Raw genomic sequence first — 20114 nt, 5'->3', positions numbered from 1 at the left:
AGGCAGGATCCTAAACCGTATGATGTAGGCCTAACCCTATTTTTTCTCCCATTATATATATATAGATATATTATGTATACAAAGTTTCTTTAGTGAGCACTAAATCATCACAAATAATAGTTTTCTGATGCATCTATTTCTTGGCAGGGAGAATTTTGCAAAGACAATCATAATACTTTGATGGCTAAGAGCACACACATGGCTAAGAGCACAGAAGATATAATTTTTTTGGTAAATCTTAGGGACTGTAGAGTAAAAATGATTACTTCAGTTCCTTGGAATTAGACAAGAAAACACTATTGAATATGTTTTGTTTTACTTATAAAATTTAGCAATTCACCTTAGTAATGAATCATATTGTTTTTAATTAGAATAATATATTAAATAAATTTCAATGAGGATCTATGTCCCTTACAAATCGTCTTGCTTATCTAGGCATTGCTGTATTTTTAGACTGTTTCATAATTTCTCCCTGTGTGAATCATGCATCTCTCTTTCTCTTTCACTCACGCTCTTGCTCTCTTTGAAAATTTTACTTATCTTACTTGAAATGCAGAGTTAGATAAGGAGAGACAGCGAGAAATATTTCTCTCCATTGAATCACTCTCGAAATTGTTGCAATGACCAGAGGTGGGCTGATGCACAGCCAGGAGCCAAGAGCTTCTCTTAGGTCTCCCACCTGGGTGCAGGGTCCCAAGGCCTCGCACCATCTTCTTCTGCTTCCCCAGGCCTTAAACAGGAAGCTGTATCAGAAGTGGAGTACTCAGCATTGGCACCAGTGTCCATGTGGGATGCCAGCACTGCAGGTGGAGGGTTATCCTGTTTACCACCATGCTGGCCCCCATACGTTTCTCTTACGTACACATCCTTTAGAATAAGATAAAAAATAGCTGCAAAGATAAAGGTCAGATTACTGTATTTAAAACCAGAAATAGTTCGTAATAGATTCCACAGAAAAAACTAAGAAAATTTCCACTTTTTTTTTCCAGTCCTTCCTTTCATCATGAAGCACAAATGCAAACAGAGTTAATACCTAAGAAACTGTAGATAAAGGCTTTTGAAGTCTAAATTAAAGAAGTTAGAAATAGCACATTAAATTTTGAACTGCAACTGATTAGGTCTCAGGGTGGTACTAACACTTCTACTTTTTAAGTACAAGGTGAAAATTCAATTATAGTAGAATTCTACTGAAACAGTTATTGATTTCGTGTAGAAGAGCTTCAGTTCCATGAAATATTTATATAATACCTGAAGTGTGTGTAATCAACTTATAGTTCCTGGGATTAAGGTTACAAAACATAGTCAAGAAATATAGCCACATTTTACATTTCTGGAAGAATTATATTGTCCCTTGAGAAGCAAGCTGTGAGACAGCAAATGATAAATGCCAGCACTTCTGCTTTCTTAATTTAATGTAATAAAGGGTTGTTCTTGAGGGAAAGGTAAAGGTCTTTTTGAATTCAGAGGACCTTGACTGAAACCCCAGTTCACCAATGACTTGCCAGGGTGTTTCTGGCCATAAATTTAAACTTTTGAGTGCCTGTATCAGTATCTTCAAACTAGTAATTCTTTTTAAACTCAAAATCTAGTGTAGGTTACAAGCAACCTATATGTGACTTAATAGTGAACAATGTGAAGACACTATTATGTAATTTACCTCGCACAAAAATAGAAAATCCAAGAATAATATTTATTATTATTTAATTGAGAGGTTACTTTTTTCTTATTAATGCTGTTGTTTGAGAGGAAAAGAGACGGAGAGTGATACTGATAGGCAATGATTTCCTGCCCATTGACATATTCCCCCAGGTGCCCACACTACCCACAGGCAGAGCAAGCTGATGCCAGGGACTGGAGCTCAATCCGGGTCTTCCAATTGGGTTGGAGATATTGCATACTCAGCCACCATCAGCTGACCCCACAGTGTGCTTCAACAGGAGGCTGGCTCAGAAGCAGTATCACCCAGAACTCCAGGGAAGTACTCTGAACCAGTCGGCCACAATCCCATGTAGCAGCTTAACTAAATGCCCACCTCAACTATTAGTATCAGCAAACTATTATATAGTAGATTGGGGAGACATAATTGTGATAAAGATAAGTAAATATAAATAAATTACATAAATTCATTGAAGGTATGTAGCACTGTTCTACATAGGGTAATTAGAACCTTGATGGTCTTTTAAAATTTGATGAGGTAATAAGATGAAGTGAGGGACAAGGTCCTGTAGTTTGGGGGAATGGCAGACACATTTGCCAAGAGGGAGTGAGCCTCAGACAGGAAAACTTAGAGGTAACTACCTGTCTCTCATATGAAGATGTTGATTTCTTTGTCTTTTTTTCTTTTTTAAAGATTTATTTGTTTTTATTGGAAAGGCATATTTACAGAGAGAAGGAGAACAGAGACAAAGCTCTTCTGTCTGCTGGTTCACTCCCTAAATGGCCAATATAATTGAAGTTGAGCCAATCAGTGCCAGAATAGAGGCTTTCTCTGGGTTTCCCACATGGGTGCAGTGCAGGGTCCCGAGGCTTTGGGGCATCCTCTACTGCTTTCCAGGCCACAAACAAGGAGCTGGGTGGAAAGTGGAGCAGCTGGGACACGGATTGGTGCCCATATGGGATCCAGCGCTTGCAGGTAGAGGATTAGCCAGTGAGTCATTTGCTGGCTGGCATCAAAGATGTGTATTTCTTTTTTTTTAAAGATTTATTTATTTTTATTACAAAGTCAGATATACAGAGAGGAGGAGAGACAGAGAGGAAGATCTTCCATCCAATGATTCACTCCCCAAGTGAGCCGCAATGGCCAGTGCTGCGCCAACCCGAAGCCGGGAACCAGGAACATCTTCCAGGTCTCCCACGCGGGTGTAGGGTCCCAAAGCCTTGGGCTGTCCTCGACTGCTTTCCCAGGCCACAAGCAGGGAGCTGGATGGGAAGTGGGGCTGCCGGAATTAGGACTGCTGCCCATATGGGATCCCGGTGCGTGCAAGGCAAGGACTTTAGCCGCTAGGCCACGCCACTGGGCCCAAGGATGTGTATTCAAGGTAGAAAGTGAATAACACAGAACTTTATGAGTAATACAGAACTTTTGCTGCGTAAGATGGAAAGTCCTTAGAACATTTTTTCCCATTATAGTCACTAACTATTCTAAGGGTATACTTAAGTCATGTAGTTTTTCTTATCCTGTGTTTCTAAAATTAAATTGCTCTAAGCACTGACAATCACATGCCAATTTTCTCACAATTTAGTTGTGGTTAGCAGCAGAGTGTGCACGATTGATCTAATTTTTATCAGATAATGAAGTGTAGCCATGTCAGTACTCCAATTTTTGGAAATAATAATTTATATAACATGAACACAAAACCCATAAATTGAAAATAACATTTTCTACATATAACAATGACATGCCATATTTAATATTCACAGCATAATAACTTCATTTCTATAATATAGATGTAATTCAGTTTATTATTAAAGAGGACTATTCATGATTTTAATGCAAGATGAACATAATTGTTATTTTTCAACTTTAGTAGGAAGCTACGAGGGAGTTATTAAAATGAGTTATTTTTAATTCACTGTATTAATAAATCATAAGTTTTTACAAGAATGATGATCATCTAGGTTGCCATTGTAATTACACAAACCAATTTTGTATCTGCATATATGCACATTGCAGTAGTATCATTAATGCTTAAATAATTCAAATGTAAAGAAGTATATAATTTTATAATCCAATTAATATTTAGTATTAAATGGCAGGCCTTTTAATTTTTCTTAATCCTTTATGATTGAAATAACAACATGGAGCAAAAAAAAATTACAAGGAAGAATTCTTGAAGATGTCCACTTTTGTTTGATCTAGTTTTGAGAATTAAAATACTTCACATTTAATGACTCTCTTATTATTTTTGAAAAACTGATATCTTAGCATCTCTCAAGGTGAATCAAATTCATAATAATTAGTATTTTGTCTAATTGTACTTTTTTCTAAAATACAATATTAGGACATATTGATTTTTTAAAATTTTATGTCACTTGGAATTTTCCAGGTATTTAAATGTTTTCCAATGAGTAGAAGTAACCCTGGGCAAATGGCATAATAGATAGATTTCATTGTTTAAGAGATTGAATATTTAGTCAGTGGTGAGTTTTATACATTGACCTATTTGCATCTTTACAGTTTGACTTATTTTAATGAATATAAAACACATCATTCATAATTAACAGATACCTCAACGTATGAAGTCAAAGCTGCATCAACTTCTATTAAGAAAAATAAAAAGGTGTAGCAGAATAATATGTCATCTTCTAATTGCCTTCCATCTGATGTAATATGAAAAAAAAATACTCATGGTCTCTTGACTCATGCACAGAAACAGAGGAAACAGATTTAAAAATAAAAGAAGATGCTTAGCTGTTCCATTTAGATGGTGTATGAATATTTTGTGAGAATAAATTTTGTTTCTATTTTTCTGTTTACCTTTTTCATATTCAAATTTTGGGCACCATGAAAACAAAAATTAAACAGAAAAACAAAATGCTTCCTATTAATTCCACCAGACATTTAAATTTGTTTAAAAAAATTCAAAACCTTTGCACTATGACTAGTGTTTTCTGAAGGAGAAAGGCAAATTTTCAGAAATTATTATTTGTTATTTAAGAGCTTGGAACATCTACTCCCCATATGACCTTAAAAGCGCAGATCAGGTCTTACAGGAACCACAGAAATTGCTTCAGACTTCTGTGTAGCAACTCAAATCTTGAGCCATTATCTGATATAGTAGCAGAGAGCTGGCTAAGAAGCAGAGCCGTCAAGTCTGAAAACAGCACTACAGGATGGGATGTGGGTTTCCTAAGCAATGAACTCACCTACTGTGCTACAGTACCCTCCCCTATGTGAAATCTTACTGTACTGAGAATATGTGTGTGTGTGTGTCTATATTTATATATTGCTTTATGACATCACAATACTAGCTTTATAGCATCAAAAGTATGGTTTACAAAATCAAAATTGTTTTATAACATAAAATTGGATATAACAATACAATGATTTATGACACTCTAATTTTTTTCTAAGTGTTTATTTACTTTTTATTGGAAAGTCAGATATGCAGAGAAGAGAGACAGAAAGATCTTCCATCCATTGATTCACTCTCCAAGTAATTGTAACAGACAGAGCTGCGCCAATCCAAAACCAGGAGCCTCTCCTGGGTATCCTATGTGGGTGCATGGTCATAAGGCTTTGGGCTGTCCTCAACTGCTTTCCCAGGCCACAAGCAGGGAGCTGGATGGGAAGTAGGGCCACTGGTATTATACTCGGATCCCATATGGATCCGAGTATATATTATACTCGGATCCCATATGGATCCGAGTATATGCAAGGCAAGGACTTTAGCTGGTAGGCTACTGCACTGGGTCCTGTCACTACAGTATTTTGACAACATCAAAATTGATTTTGACATTACAATTATTTTATCAGTTCATACGTAATAGGTAGTACATCACAATGATTTATTTATTCTTCCATAATGGGTTTTATATCCCAACAATTGATTATGGAATCACAATGGAGGTATCTGATATCGCAATTGATTGTGACAGCATAGTAATTCATGTATGACATTGCAATCACAGGCTTATGATAACATAGACTTATGACATCAAAGGCTGTTTATGGTTTCACAGTTGACATGGCATAAAAATTATGGCCAACAGAATCACAATTTATCATCATGTCATGGCAGTAGACGTGTAAAATCACAATAGTCTTATCATATTTGATTATGATATAGCAGTGTTTGATTTATGACTTCACAATGTGGTTCATGGAATAATAATTGATTATATCATCTTTGTAGGTTTATGATGTCACAAAAATATTAGTTTCAATATTGATTATGATGTCACAATTTTAACTTATTACATCACATTTATTCATGAATTCACAACTGCTTATGACAGAAAAATTGTAAAAGTTTATGACATCCCAAAGTTCTTTTTTCACAATATAGAGTTTATGAAATCACAAGTGGTTATAGCATCACAATGGTGGCTATGTCATAAAAATTGATTCCAACATAGTTGTAGGCCTAAGATGTCACAAACATTCTTAGGAAATCAAAAATCACTGTGAAATTACAATTATTGGTTTATGACATCACAGTTAATACATTTGAGAGTTAATGACATCACAATGAGGATTTTCTGTAACCAAAGACTAGTGAAAAAAAATTGAGTTTTAATTAAATAGACTTCCTGACTTTATTTTTCCTGTAAGATTTATATAAAAATAGTAAATGTTATAACAAATACTATAGTTAAGAAAAATATCAGTAATTAGGGATAGATTGAAGAAAAATGGTACAAAATAAATTATTACACTTAAGATACCAATATATTGATTCTAAACCTTTTGATTTGACTATTAATCTGTTCCTTAGATTTTTATAATCTGAAAAACTTCTTAACATAATGAAGAAAAAAATTGTACCCATATACACTTCCTTGTGTTTAAGAGGATGTGGTTGCCAACTCAGTTTCTAAAAATTAAAATCTAGTCACTAAAATTAAGAAAAGATTTTTCATAGCCCCTATTATGTTTCTTATTTCATCAAAACAGAACTGGACTTTGGATGAGAAGTAGAAAGATAATAATCTTAAATAGCATGATGATATTTAACTGTCCCCAAGTGTGACATTTTTTTTACTTTGGTTTCAGTACTATTATTTATATCAAACACAAAGTAACTTCCAATGGCTAGTTTATTCCTCAAATGTCCTACAAAGTAGTATAAACATTAAGATACCTTAATGTGGGCCCGGCGGCGTGGCCTAGCAGCTAAAGTCCTCGCCTTGAAAGCCCCGGGATCCCATATGGGCGCCGGTTCTAGTCCCGGCAGCTCCACTTGCCATCCAGCTCCCTGCTTGTGGCCTGGGAAAGCAGTCGAGGACGGTCCAATGCATTGGGACCCTGCACCCGCGTGGGAGACCCGGAAGGGGTTTCAGGTTCCCGGCATCGGATGGGCACGTACCAGCCCGTTGCGGCTCACTTGGGGAGTGAATCATCAGATGGAAGATCTTCCTCTCTGTCTCTCTTCCTCTGTGTATATCTGGCTGTAATAAAATGAATAAAACTTAAAAAAAAAAAAAGATACCTTAATGTATTGTTCCACGTAAAAATTTGCAATATGGTTATTTACAGAGCTTTTTAGACTACGTAATGGAAAATTATGCCTTTCTTTCTCTCTCTCTCTCTCTCTCTCTCTCTCTCTCTCTCTCTCTCTCTCTCACACACACACACACACACACACACACACCCTCCACAGTTCCTTTCACTCTTGCTCTTGGTCTCTCCCTCTCCTTCTCTTCACTCTGTATTCATTTTCCTTCAGCAGAGAGAGTAAGATTGCATCATATAGTCAAATGATTTATAATCCAGAAGTTCAATCAAATATAGCCAATTACTATTTCTTCTTTTTTTAACAATCACACAAGACATATTTTGATCCATCTAAGAACTTTTTTTTATTCTTCACTTAATTTTTCCAATTTGTTTGCAATTTACTTTGAGTCTGTGCTGCTGGAATTTTTTAAAGTGATTGACATTTATTTCATTAGCAGAGAGAGAGAAACAAAAGATTTTTTTATCCATAGTCCCTCTGACCCACAGCAAGGGCTAGACTAGAAAGAAACCAAGAATTTGGTTGGCAATCTGATCTCCACATGAATGGCAAGGGTTCATCACCTGCTGCCTCTCAGGGTACACGTTAGCGAAAAAAAGAAAAGGGATTTATTTATTTTTTCACATTTCACCTCATTCCAAGTAAAAAATAAGGAGTTTTCAATAACTTTGCAAAACATGAAAAAATATGTTGAAAATTGTTTCCAGAAAATAAAGCAAACAGGAAAGTAAGAAATTAAAAAGAAATTTAAAAAGGCAAAACAGCGAGAGTAGTAATAGAGATACAATAAGGCTCTGTGGAGAACTCATATCATTATCAGGAATTTGGTTTTCAGCTATTTATAGCCACAAAAAAAGGAAAAAAACGAACAGAAAAACTTGGCATCAGTCACAAAATTTTCACAGCTAGCTAGCTATTCCTTAATCTAATTCTAGATTGGGATGACCTTTTCCCCCCTCTTGCACTTCCTACATTGGCCAAATATGGTATCAGTAGATTGTTCATTGCCTAAATTAAGGGAATGAAGAGCTTTAGGATACCAGCAAAGTGTGTACTGATTGCTTTCAGCCACATTTTCACAAAACTTACCAACAAGGACCTCTGGTTGTGGCTTCTTATATTTCTGGTTAACATAAGGCATTTGATTCGATAAAAGGTTAGGGAGAGTAGAGTACAATCCTGGAATCTGAAGATTCATCACTTATCACTACAATCAGTAGCTCTCAGTTCTGGCACTTGTGCTAGATTCTATGTACTTAGAGATGTTATCCAATTAACACAAAGCACTTTTGAGGTAGGTACAATTACTTATCTGTATTAAAGACGAGTTCCCTGAAATCCTAGGAAGATGAATAACTTCCATAAAGGAAAGAGATGTCAAATAGCAAAATTTCATGTGATACTGTTTCTATTGAGTAACAAGAGACAGGGTTGTGTTTCTTCCACAGAAGAAAATCTAATTAAAAACCCAACCTGTTCTTTCCTGGGAATGAGCTGTGGGATCAAGTCCTGAAATTCTGATCAAACAATCATTTCTCTTTGGTTCACTTATGCAGACAAATGGCTAATTGAGATAATGGTTGCATTAATAATTTAGTATTAAAAATATTACAAGCTAAATCGATTGTGAGAAAATACCTATTTTACCTACAAAACTGATTCAGTAAGCCCATAACACTTTAGATTTTACATCACAATTTATTGAATTATAAATATATATCAGTGTATATGTATATATGTGTGTGCATGTAACTGGATATAGTAACATAAATTAAAATTGGAGGGCTTATGGGTTGGGTTTCAGGCATAGCCCTCAAGATATATATATATATATATATATATATATATATATATATATATATAGGCTCAAGGCCCACCTTTGCTACCAGTTCCAGCTTCTGGCGAGTAGGTGGGCAGCAAATGAAGCTTACATGTGTATGAGGAGACCCCATCAAGAACATTCTGAAGTTGCCTTGTGTGTTTAAGTTTTACATAAATAGTGCATATGTTTCTATAAGGAAGTTGAGTATTTACCTGAAGATTTTGGTGTCCTGCAAGGGTCCTGGAGTCAACCACTTACTGATGCAAAGGTGAAAAGCTTAATTGGAAATCAAGCAGTGGGTATCTTTTGAGATGGGAAATTTTCATTTATGAATAGTTTAAGGTTTTCAGAGTTTAATAGCTTGAGTTAACACTATTATCATTTCATTGTATGGATGTACTAGCATTTACCTGGTAATAATAAATCTCTATCAAACTTTTACAGCAATCGCTGAAACTTTAACCATACTGTAAGCTATCACTTCAATAGAATTAAACTTGGCTAAGCAATATAGCAGTGATTTAAAAGTTGCTGTCATGAAGTAAATGGAAAAACAATTACTACCTTGTTGCATTTAAAACTGAACATATGCATACTATTTATTCAAATGTACTAAAAATGGAGGCTCATTTCAACAAAAAGAAATGTGTTGGATGACTACTGGGAGCTGGCAACACAAGCAAGAGAATGGGAAAACAAAGAATTGAATAAAACCAAGGGCAATTCTGCTGTAAGAATAATGTTTATGTACACTGTGACTCTGGTAAGGATAATGCACCTCTGCTGTATAAAAATTCTTTTGTTTCCAACTTGAGAACCAAAATCTAAAGCATGAATGCATGCTTGAGGTCATTTGTAGTCTTTTTGACATCCACCTTGAGAAGGGAATTTTTACCAGAGAATGCCTCCTGCAGACCAAGTTAATTCCTTAAATGAAATTCGAAATTTATTTAGGGAAAAAATATAAATTGTGGTCAGATTTTTTAAATCTTACTTTTTGTAACTAGGTCTGCTTTAAAACTAAGATAGGAACACCTTTTTGTCAATGCCTTATGTTTCAGCTCTTACAAGTGCTAAAACACAGGATAGCACAGACATAAACACATATTTTTATTCATGATAGAACCAAAGTTGATATGCTATAGCTTCCATTTGTCAACACAGGTGGCCTTCCATCACCAGAAAAGGAGGGAATGGATTTTAAAAGGTTAGTATTTGTTATTTTTATGGAGGAAAATAAGATGTCAAATACTACTTATATTTTATAATTTGCTAGAATGGTTTTTAATTAATTAAGTAGATACCAGAATACACTCATACATGTTATACACACGTACACTCATATATATATATACATACATGTACACACATGTACAAACGTACTGATAGAAGAGTGACTAAAACATTTGGAGAATAGAGGTTTCTTGGTTTGCATGGGATTTGATTTGCTTGGCCTCCTATAGGATCATGGACCGCTTTGTCTAGGTAACCTTCAAAGCAAACAGTTCACTTTTTTACAGTTTTGGAGACTGAAGTCCTAGGTGCAAATTGCCACCAAGGTTGATGTATGAGTTTAGGGGTAACTCATTGAGTGACAGAGGCATGCATCATGTACTTTATTTGTGTATCTAGAGAACAAAAGAGAAAAGTTCCCAGGTGTGTGTCCTTAAAAGGTCCTATTGGATCAGAGCCCCACTCTTATGACTTCTTTCATTCAACACTTGTTTCCTTTTTACAGTCCCTTGAGGGTAGGTGGTAAGCATATAAGCTTCAGGGGTTCAGAGAAAACTAATATTAAGACTATAGTACAATAGGCATAGAAAGGGAAATAATATTTTGTTGTACATAGTTTGCTAAAAATCCTTTTTTATAATTTATTTTGATATGTAAGATTTACATAGGGAATGAGAGACAGATCTTCTGTTCTCTCGTTCATACCCCAAATGGCCACAATGGCCAGAGCTGAACTGATCTGAAGCCAGGTGCTTCTTTCATTTCTCACTCATAGGAGAGGGGCCCAGGATTTAAACCATCCTCTGCTGCTTTCATAATCCATAGGCAGCAAGCTGGATTAGCAGCAGGGCAGCAAGGATTGGAACTGAAGCCCATATGGGAAGTCAGTGCTGTAGACAGAAGATTAGCATGCAAGGTTACTGTGCTGCCCATAAAATTCCTTATTGTATCATGTTCACTGGTTGCTAATACACATTCATTTGAGAAAAATAAATTGAGGGCATGGCACAATGGTTCAGTTGCCTCATCTTCCTCCTTCAAGAGCCAGGATTTCAGATGGGTGCCCATTTATGTCCTGGCTGCCCCACTTCCCTTCCAGCTCCATGCTTGTGGCCTGGGAAAGCAACAGATGATGGCCCAAAGCCTGGGGGCTCTGCACTCACATGGGAGATCCTGAGAAGGCTCCTGGCCCTTGACTTCAGAATGGCTCAGCTCCAGTCACTTGGGGAATAAACTAGAGGATGGAAGAGCTTTCTCTCTGCCTCTGCTTCTCTGTAAATCTACTTTCCAATAAAGATAAATATCTTAAAACAAAAGAAAAAAAATAAAACTAAACCTTGAGATGTGATTTCCTTAAGCTGTTTATTTGCACTACAAGTCAAAGAAAACAAATCTAGGCTTAAGAGAAAAGATTCTTTTATTCAAAATGAATATTCCCATAGGGGAAGAGCATCAAGGATTGGGAGCAGGAAGCCTGCTGTAAGAATTCTCATCAAGAGGGCTGCAGATACCTCAAAGAGCAGCTGACTTTTATAGGAAGGCTAGCAAGGACTTAATGTCCTTTCTAGCAGGTGTGATGTACTAGGTCTAGTAGGTTAACCAGTGATCAGATAGTAGATCAAAGAATACCCTGACCTTGGTCGGCTGGGAAGGGCCTTTCTGGAGGTACTGCAGTGAATTCTCACACTAAAGGTAGACCAAATTTAGAGCAAGTAGAAGAACTTTATGAAGGCTGTTTAACAAGCATTTGGTAATATTTAATCAGTGAGGATCAAAGATTAGAAACATTCTAATAACTGGATAGACAAAGAGTAAGAATTTGAGGGTTTGCCAGGCTTTTTCAGCAGCAAATTAGGATCCCTGCAGGTGTCTTATCCATGTCTTAGGTGACAGAGTGATTCTTTGCAGTAACAGGTTTCCATAATACAAAAAGGTGAATTTATTAGTCATTACAGTTTTCCAGAGACTCAAGCAAAAGGTAAAATTCAACATTCTTACATATTAAAAAAATAGGTTTTGTTTGAATTCAAATATCAGCAAGGTTTAATATATATTTGGTTGTTTCGTATCCGAATGGCGTTGCCCTAAGGGGTCCTACGGTAGGCATTTTCATAGTAAGCTATTCAGTTGCATCGTCTATCATAATCTAAAAGCAACAGTGTAGTTTTCTTTCATGTTGATCTTCATGTTAGGTTTGTTATTATTTTTTTTTCTGATTTTTGCTTTGATGTGTGGAGACTTTATTCAGTGTTGTGTCTCATCTAGTTTTTGTTGCCTGTGTTGTTGGTGTCACATATGAGAAAACCTTGTCAAAATCAGTGTCAAGGATTTCTGCTGCGTCTTCTGTGTACTGTAAGCGTTCACATTCTATGTTCAAGTCGTTCATCCATCTTCATTTCTTCATTTGGCAAACCAAGAGAGATGAGCAAAAGGATTTGAATAGATGTGTCCAATGAAGGCATACAAATGGCAAGTAATTATGGTAAAAGATACATAGCATTTCTAGTTATCAAGGAAATAAAATCACAGAGATGTCATATCTATTAGGATGATTAATACTTGAAAGGATACCTGCCATGTTGGTCTTATGGAATAATAAAACAAAAACATTTGTACACTATGGTGAGAATATTACATGATGCTCTTATTATGGCATACAGTACGGAGAATCCTCCAAATACATTTTTAATAGATACGTGAAACAACTTAGAAATCCTACTTCTGGCTACAAACCCAAAGTAATTACACTTGGGTTTTGAAAAAGAAATCTATTTGGTCAAATTCTTTGCAGCATTATTCATAATATCCTCATCATGGAAACCATAGGAATGTCTATTTCTAGAACAAAAGACAGTATGACATAAACCTGTGGGAGAGCATGCTTAGAAGTGTACCAAAGAAACTGAGGAAGGAGGACAGGATGCTTGAGTGGGGGGAGAGTGGCTGATGCTCAGCTGCTCTGAGGTTAGGGTGACTGTTCTTCTGAAAATACAGCCATTTTCTAGATAGTCTGGGCAATCAGATGGAACACAATAGAGTAGAGAGGTACCAAACTTCTGTGGAGAATACACCTACGAACCAGGACACAGGTGGCTTACGGAAGAAAAGTTCCGGATCCTTTGAATTTTCTTAACATAGTATTCAGTACATTCTTTTCCTTAATATTATTTATTATTATTATTATTTTGTTGCTGTTAAGTTTGCATAATGCATTTTCCCCACATTTTAGACTCTATATGTTCGCAAGCAGTATTTGTAGTTCCAAGTGGTCAAGCATAATTCTTGAAGTGTTAGCCAGCCTTAATAACATGTTGTATAATACTGTTGTTATGACATTTCCATCATGAAAAGTCTTTTTTAAATACAAAATGATTGATACTGCAAAAAATTTACAAAGTTCAGGTATTCTGTGACAAAGCAAAGAAGGGATCCGTACTCCAAATTCAATGTAAGTAACAATTAGAAAAGACCAAAAAGACTTGCTCTTCTTTAAAAGTTATCCATATCTAGATACACACTTCAAGGTAGATAATAAATCATCCTAAGTTTACCTGTCAGCTTTTGTCTCTCCTTTAAGCTTTCTAAACAAAGAATGGCCCATAAGAATAACCAGTTTTAAATTGAAGATATACAAAATTCTGGCATAATCTAAGCTCACATAGAATTTAAAATTATGTTTTTGTTAAGTATTGCAATTATAGTTTATTTGTATGAGATACTGCTTAAAAGTGAGTACATATTTTTAAAGAATAGTGATATATGCTGTAGAACTTAACTGTACATGGTTCATATACACAGGTACTTGAAATGTTCATAACATTTAAAGTTATTTTCTATTGTCATGCATAAAATATAAATTCATGCATAATTTCACATAATACACATTACCCATGACCTTTTTGAAGAGCCAAATCTTCAAGGGTAATGTGAAGCTTAGAGCCAGAGGTTCTTTCAAATTTCAATTGTGGGTACAGGGGCCCAAGGCTTTGTGTCATCCTGTGCTGTTTCCCCAGGCCATAAGCTGAGAGCTGGATTGGGAGTAGAGCAAGTAGGACACAAACCAGCGCCCTTATGGGAAACATTAGCAGGTGGGGGATTAGCTTGCAATGTCATTGCAGCCCCAGCCCTCATTCCCCAACTGCTGCACTTTTGATACTACTTTCTGCTTATGCACCAGGGAGGGCAGTAGACGAGGGCCCAAATACCCACATGAGAGACCCAACTGAAGTTCCAGGGTCTTAACTTTTGCTTTATCCAGCCCTGGCTATTGTGGCCATTTGAGGAGTGAACCAGTAGGTAAAAAATATTTTTCTCTCTCATTCTCTGTCTCTCCAACCTTACCCCTACCCAGATCTCCTTCTTTCAATAGCATTGCCTTTAAATAAGTAAATACACAAATCATTCAAAGAGGAGGAGCTTTATATAAGACTCTGCTTTTTTTCTTAAAAAATTGGGGAAGTAGTAAAATCAAAGATACTTTAAAAATATTAGTTGGCTGCTTTCATTATGTTTTGTAAGAGATTCAACAGAATATAAAAGAATGTTTAGAAAGCGAATACAAAAATTACATCATCTGTACCAATGTAGTATTAATATTACAAAAATTCATTAAAGATATTTCTGTTGGTATGTATAGATATGAATGATCCATCAATACATATTATAAGAATATCATTACAAATCTCTATATTTATAAGCAAACTTTATTGACCTATTTATGTACTGAAATACATATGAACAACAGCATATGTAAGATACATAGGTATGGAAAATATCTACTGTAGGGATAAAAATTATGAGTGAAGTGATTTTTTTACAAAATAATTCTCATTTAAATTTTATTACATTCTGTTTTCATATATATTTGTTAGAAAAAGGCACACCATAATGCTATACATCATCACAAAGTTCTCTTAAAATTTAAAACATGTTTAAAGAAAAGGTGTCATTGAATGCTTTAAATGGCATGAGCTTAAAACATTGATTTATAACCTCTAGCATCCAAAAAATGCTAGAGTTGTAGTTCATGCATTTCAGTTACAAATGACTTGTCACTACTCCACAACGTTATAGAACAACACACAGGGTCAACAGGCATGTTTCTTTTTTGAAGGATAAGCATACACACAATCCATGTAAATATAAAAGGGTTCATTTGGACATGTCGAATCAATGCCAAAGTGAGTGCAAAAGTTATAAGTTGTCAGAGTCAAGAATCGGGAAAGATGTACTTTCTACGATGTATTTAAGTTGGTACTCACATTTGTGTGTGTGTGTTTCTGAATTTAATAGGGCTGGTAGAGAAAAATGGTTGCTTGATAATTCAACAAGTTTAAAAAAGAGATTTTAAGCAAAAAAGAATGAAAAGGAGTTTCTAATACAAGCATTTAGGACAAATAAATTACAATCTAATCATTCATGAAAGTTACCATGTGATAAAAACTCTCACCTCTGTAGAAGTTTTAATTCATTTGGTGCTCACACCACCTAATTCATTTCATTTAGAATTTAAGAAACTGACACTTTCAGAACCAAATTCACCAGAGTGAGGATAAACAGTTGGTAAATAAAGGAGAAGAAAATTGAGTCACACCTCTGTGCTCTTCAGCACCGTACTGTGATGTAACTGTACTTACTATAGGATGCTAAAAGTACTACATGGTTTCTGACCGTGAGCTCTCTCATATTTTTGTTAAGTAAATTCTTGCAAGAACTCCAGGAGAAGAATCCCAGCACAGAGGTTGAATGTCGTGGAGCTAGTTTACCTCTCGTAGTGCAGCATTTCCCTTCAGGTTCTCCTGGAGCTAGTTTTCAAACAGTAAATGGTACTTGCAGAAGAGATCTATCGTTTTTATTCATGTCTGTCTTTCTACCAGGACCTCAACAGACATGATTCTGTAAGGTAGAAGGACCAGTGGATGTGAGGTAGTGAGCAAAATAAAGAATAATATCTCATCAAAACAGCTTCATTTTTGATGCGCTATTACAAATTTTGAAACAAATGAAACATTTCCCTCCCACTGGCAGTGCCCTCTGGTTACCTTGATTGTTCTTGGCAGAGGTACAAATAAGACATGTTCTGCACTCCCACATTTTCTTAGAGCAAAATCTAGGTCAAAGTGGCATCTGAAACAAGTTACCTTCTACAGTATCGAATTGATCTTAGAGCATGCTTACTCCCAATAAAACTTACTATAAAATGTATACATTTAAAAATATTTGCCCATATGGTTAGTATTAATGTATTTACATTCAAATGCCTAGTAATAATTTAGTAACACATCTTACTAATCTTGATCTATAAGGATTAGAAAAACAGTTTCTCTTCAAAAATAAGACATAGAGAAACTCATATTTGCCAAAGTAGAGACTAACATGTTAATCATATGTGCTTTTAGTTAAAATCAGATCAGTAAATTCTTAAAAACTGCACTTAACAAAGAATTTTTTATTGGTTAACATTGTTATATTGAATAATACTCATTTTGTATGAGGTGTCCCATAATTTTGTTGTGTGCATTCACTCAAATGGCATTTGAGAACTGCATGCAATATTGTTTAAACTGGTACACCTACCATTGCAATGCTGTGATGCTCTCACGGTCTGTATGCCCTTAGGAAAATGGATGTTGTAGTCCTGAACCTTCGTGCATGTCATATTACAAAGACTCTAGTGAATGTGTAAATAATGACACCAACCATGTGAAGTCAAGAGTTCTGAGACCCCGTGACTCCTATAAAACATCGATGGACAGGTTTATGTGGACAACATATTTGGCACTTCCCACGAGCCACTTAAAAGCTCAAATGGTATCATAAATTCAGAAGTCTGGACTTAAATAGGACATAGTTGATGACCTCGTTCTATTTTATTTCCATTTTAAGCATCACTGGGAATTAAGGGCTGAAAAAGCAAAGTTTTTAAAAGTTCATATTGAGTAAACACTAACACAAACCAGACTGTCGTCATTATTTATCAATTACTTAATGTCATTGCAAGTTAGGTGATTTTTTTCTCCCAGAAATCTCTTTGGAGTATTATATTTGTCATTTGTTTGACTTACAGAATTTTGGATCGCTACGTTCAGGAGCAAATTCCTGGTTCCAAGGTTGTGGTGGAATCAATTGGTGCTCGCCGGCATGGAGATGCCTTTTCTCTAGAAGATTACACCAAATGTGACCTGACTGTCTATGCAATCGACCCCCAGACCAACAGGGCCATAGACAGAAATGAGCTATTCAAGTAAGTCTATTTTCTTGTCTATTTCAGCTCTGTAATTAAAGCACTCCCAGAAAACACCAATATAAGGTGATAAATATATAAAGCTTAAAACTCATCAAATTGATGTTGAAAGCCAAGTGTAAGCAAAAACTCTGAGCTAATATCTAAACCTTTTCATGGCCAAGTGTGGGTTACAGCAACTTCAGAAATCTATTCCAATGTACAGCAAAAAGTGGGTCATAAGTTTTAAAGAATAAGCCAGGCAAGTTGTTTATGATTCTATTAAAGCAGTCGGTTCTCTTTGTTGCTCCAAGGTCTGTATTGTTGAGGGAAGCATAGATACTCAAAGAACTGTTTGCCTGCAAACCCAGTAGCCTTCATTGGAAGGAGAGATCCAGCTTTCTTACAAATTTAGTGAATAAGCAAAAATTAATATCTGATTTTTTTTTCTGTGACTTGAGTATGGAAGGCAGAGGGGATAATCACTCCCACTGAAGTGTATCCACTATGTGATGTTCTACTCTAGTGTAAACTTGAATATCTTAGTTTACAAATATAAACAAAATGCAGAATACCCAACAAAATTCCAAGTATTTTCCCTTAGATGTTATTATAGCACTTTAAAACTTAGAAAAAAATTCTATTAGCAGTTTTTGTTTTACTCTACTGTATCTAGCATCTAATAAATTTATAGAATAGAATTATATTTAAATTGAGACATTTTTAAATATTTATTTATTTTAAAGATTTATATAGAGAGAAGGACATGCAGAGAGAGAGAGAGAGAGAGAGAGAGTCTTCCATACACTGGTTCATTTCCCAAATGGTCACAATGTCTGGAGCTGAGATGCTCTTGCGCCAGGAGTGAGGAGCTTCTTCTGGGTCTCCCACGTGGGTTCAGGGTGCTCGTGGGCTTCATCGGTCCTTTGCTGCTGTCCCAGGCCTTACGTAGGGAGCTGGAGAAGAAGTAGAGGAGCCATGACATGAACCGGCGCCCAGACGGGATGCTGGCACTGCAGAAGTTTTACCTGTTGATGCGAAATTGCAATCCATGTATAATTTTATTCAAAATATGCATTTTCATGGACTTTTTGACATACCTTCATATTGATGTTTAGTTGCACATGTATATATTCTGTTTATCTTTTCCTATATACACTTAACGTACATTTACATCCCAGATCCATAATTTCAATAGTTTTTCAGTCTTTACAGCACATAAATATATCCATATACAAATTCATATACAGATAGCATGTACATATATTTAGTCAATGTGCTTATTAATATTTTGCTGCAATCCATAATTTTGAATGTAGGTTGTCTGAATGTACATTAGTAAAATTTCATCATTGCTATGTTAGCAACAATGAAATACGGTTTATTTTCAAGTTGATTTTGTAAAGTCATAGTTATTATACTTATCAATTTAGTATACATTTGAGTTACATACAAGGTAATATATTGTTCACTTGGTGTAAATGCAGATGAATGAAATGATAGCACCATTTCAGCATTCATTACTACCAAAATGGAGTAAGATTTAGATTTGCCTGGCTAAATTTTCTATGTCTATTAACTAAAAATTTGGGGGTGAGTGCAGTTTGAAAGAAATTTTTATAGTCATTCTGCTAATTTCCATCATAAACCTGTTTTCTTCTGCATTGAAGATGACTTCTTTGTTTTCTTCATTTTTTCAAATTTACTGGTGATTGTGCTTATGAAGTTTTCCCTAATTATATAAAAATTATTTAGGATTTTAGTCAGTTTTCTGGAGTATAATGTAATTATATTAATAATTGCTCCAGCAACAGTTTTAGGGACAAAAATTCTTGGAAACAAGTCCATTGGGTTTCTACTGACGCTGACAAGCACACAAGTATTTCATTATAAAAAGTAAATATCTGAATTCAGCAGAATAAATACAGCAGCCACGAGGGAACTGGAAAAAGACAGCACAGGTATAAATCAGAAATTTTGTAGTGAAGAAGATAGAAGCCATGAAGTGCTAGCATGTTCTTTTAGTATCTTCCCCTTGACCCCATCGCTGTGAAGCCAGGGTCTATTTTGAACCGTAGAATTGTTCCTGTAATTATTTTGCATTGAAATTTTAAGATACTATATCCCGAGCCTGGTGACATCCAAGTATTATCTTTTCCATAGTTATTAGCAGTATTGAATATGTAGTAAACACTGAACAATAATACTAGCATTTTAGGCTTCCTGCTTAATACCCAGACCAATGGAAGTAAGATTTTTTTTTTTCATTTTTCCAAATCTGCCTTATAGTAAAATGTAGGCTTCTAAGGATGTTTGAATTGTCAGGCCAAAATAAGTGAAAACAAAAATCACAATTACCCCAGAGTACACTTTTATTTTTAAATGGGCTTTGAACAATGAGTCAGAAATTTAAAGCTAATAAGGCTATAGGGAAGACTAGAATTACTTTTAATTCCAAATTAACAACTCATTTTATTTGATAATGTTATTGGTAAGTTATTTTTTTAGGTTTTGCTTACATGAACAGCTTATATTTTCTTAAACAAATATCTATTACTTTTATTTTCCTGTGGGTCTCTAAACTTATTTAACCTGAATTTCTGGTGTGTTTTTGCTTTTTCTTTTCCTTTCTAAAATAGTGTGTCACTATTAAAGTATT

The 20114-nt window shown here is 35.3% G+C and overlaps 1 protein-coding gene across 1 annotated transcript in view; it reads left to right on the top strand.

Annotated features, from left to right (window-relative positions):
* The window catches only part of PCDH15 (protocadherin related 15), a 548396-nt gene that overhangs the window by 505230 nt on the left and 23052 nt on the right, over positions 1-20114 (top strand). Inside the window, exon 28 of the mRNA XM_058671280.1 lies at positions 17300-17476. Within this exon, the coding sequence (XP_058527263.1) occupies positions 17300-17476 (177 nt within the window). The remainder of the gene's footprint in view (positions 1-17299; positions 17477-20114) is intronic.

Source organism: Ochotona princeps, chromosome 13, assembly GCF_030435755.1.
Source record: "Ochotona princeps isolate mOchPri1 chromosome 13, mOchPri1.hap1, whole genome shotgun sequence".
NCBI lineage: Eukaryota > Metazoa > Chordata > Mammalia > Lagomorpha > Ochotonidae > Ochotona > Ochotona princeps.
Note: the sequence above shows the minus strand (reverse complement) of the source record. Positions and strands in the feature narration are given on the sequence as shown.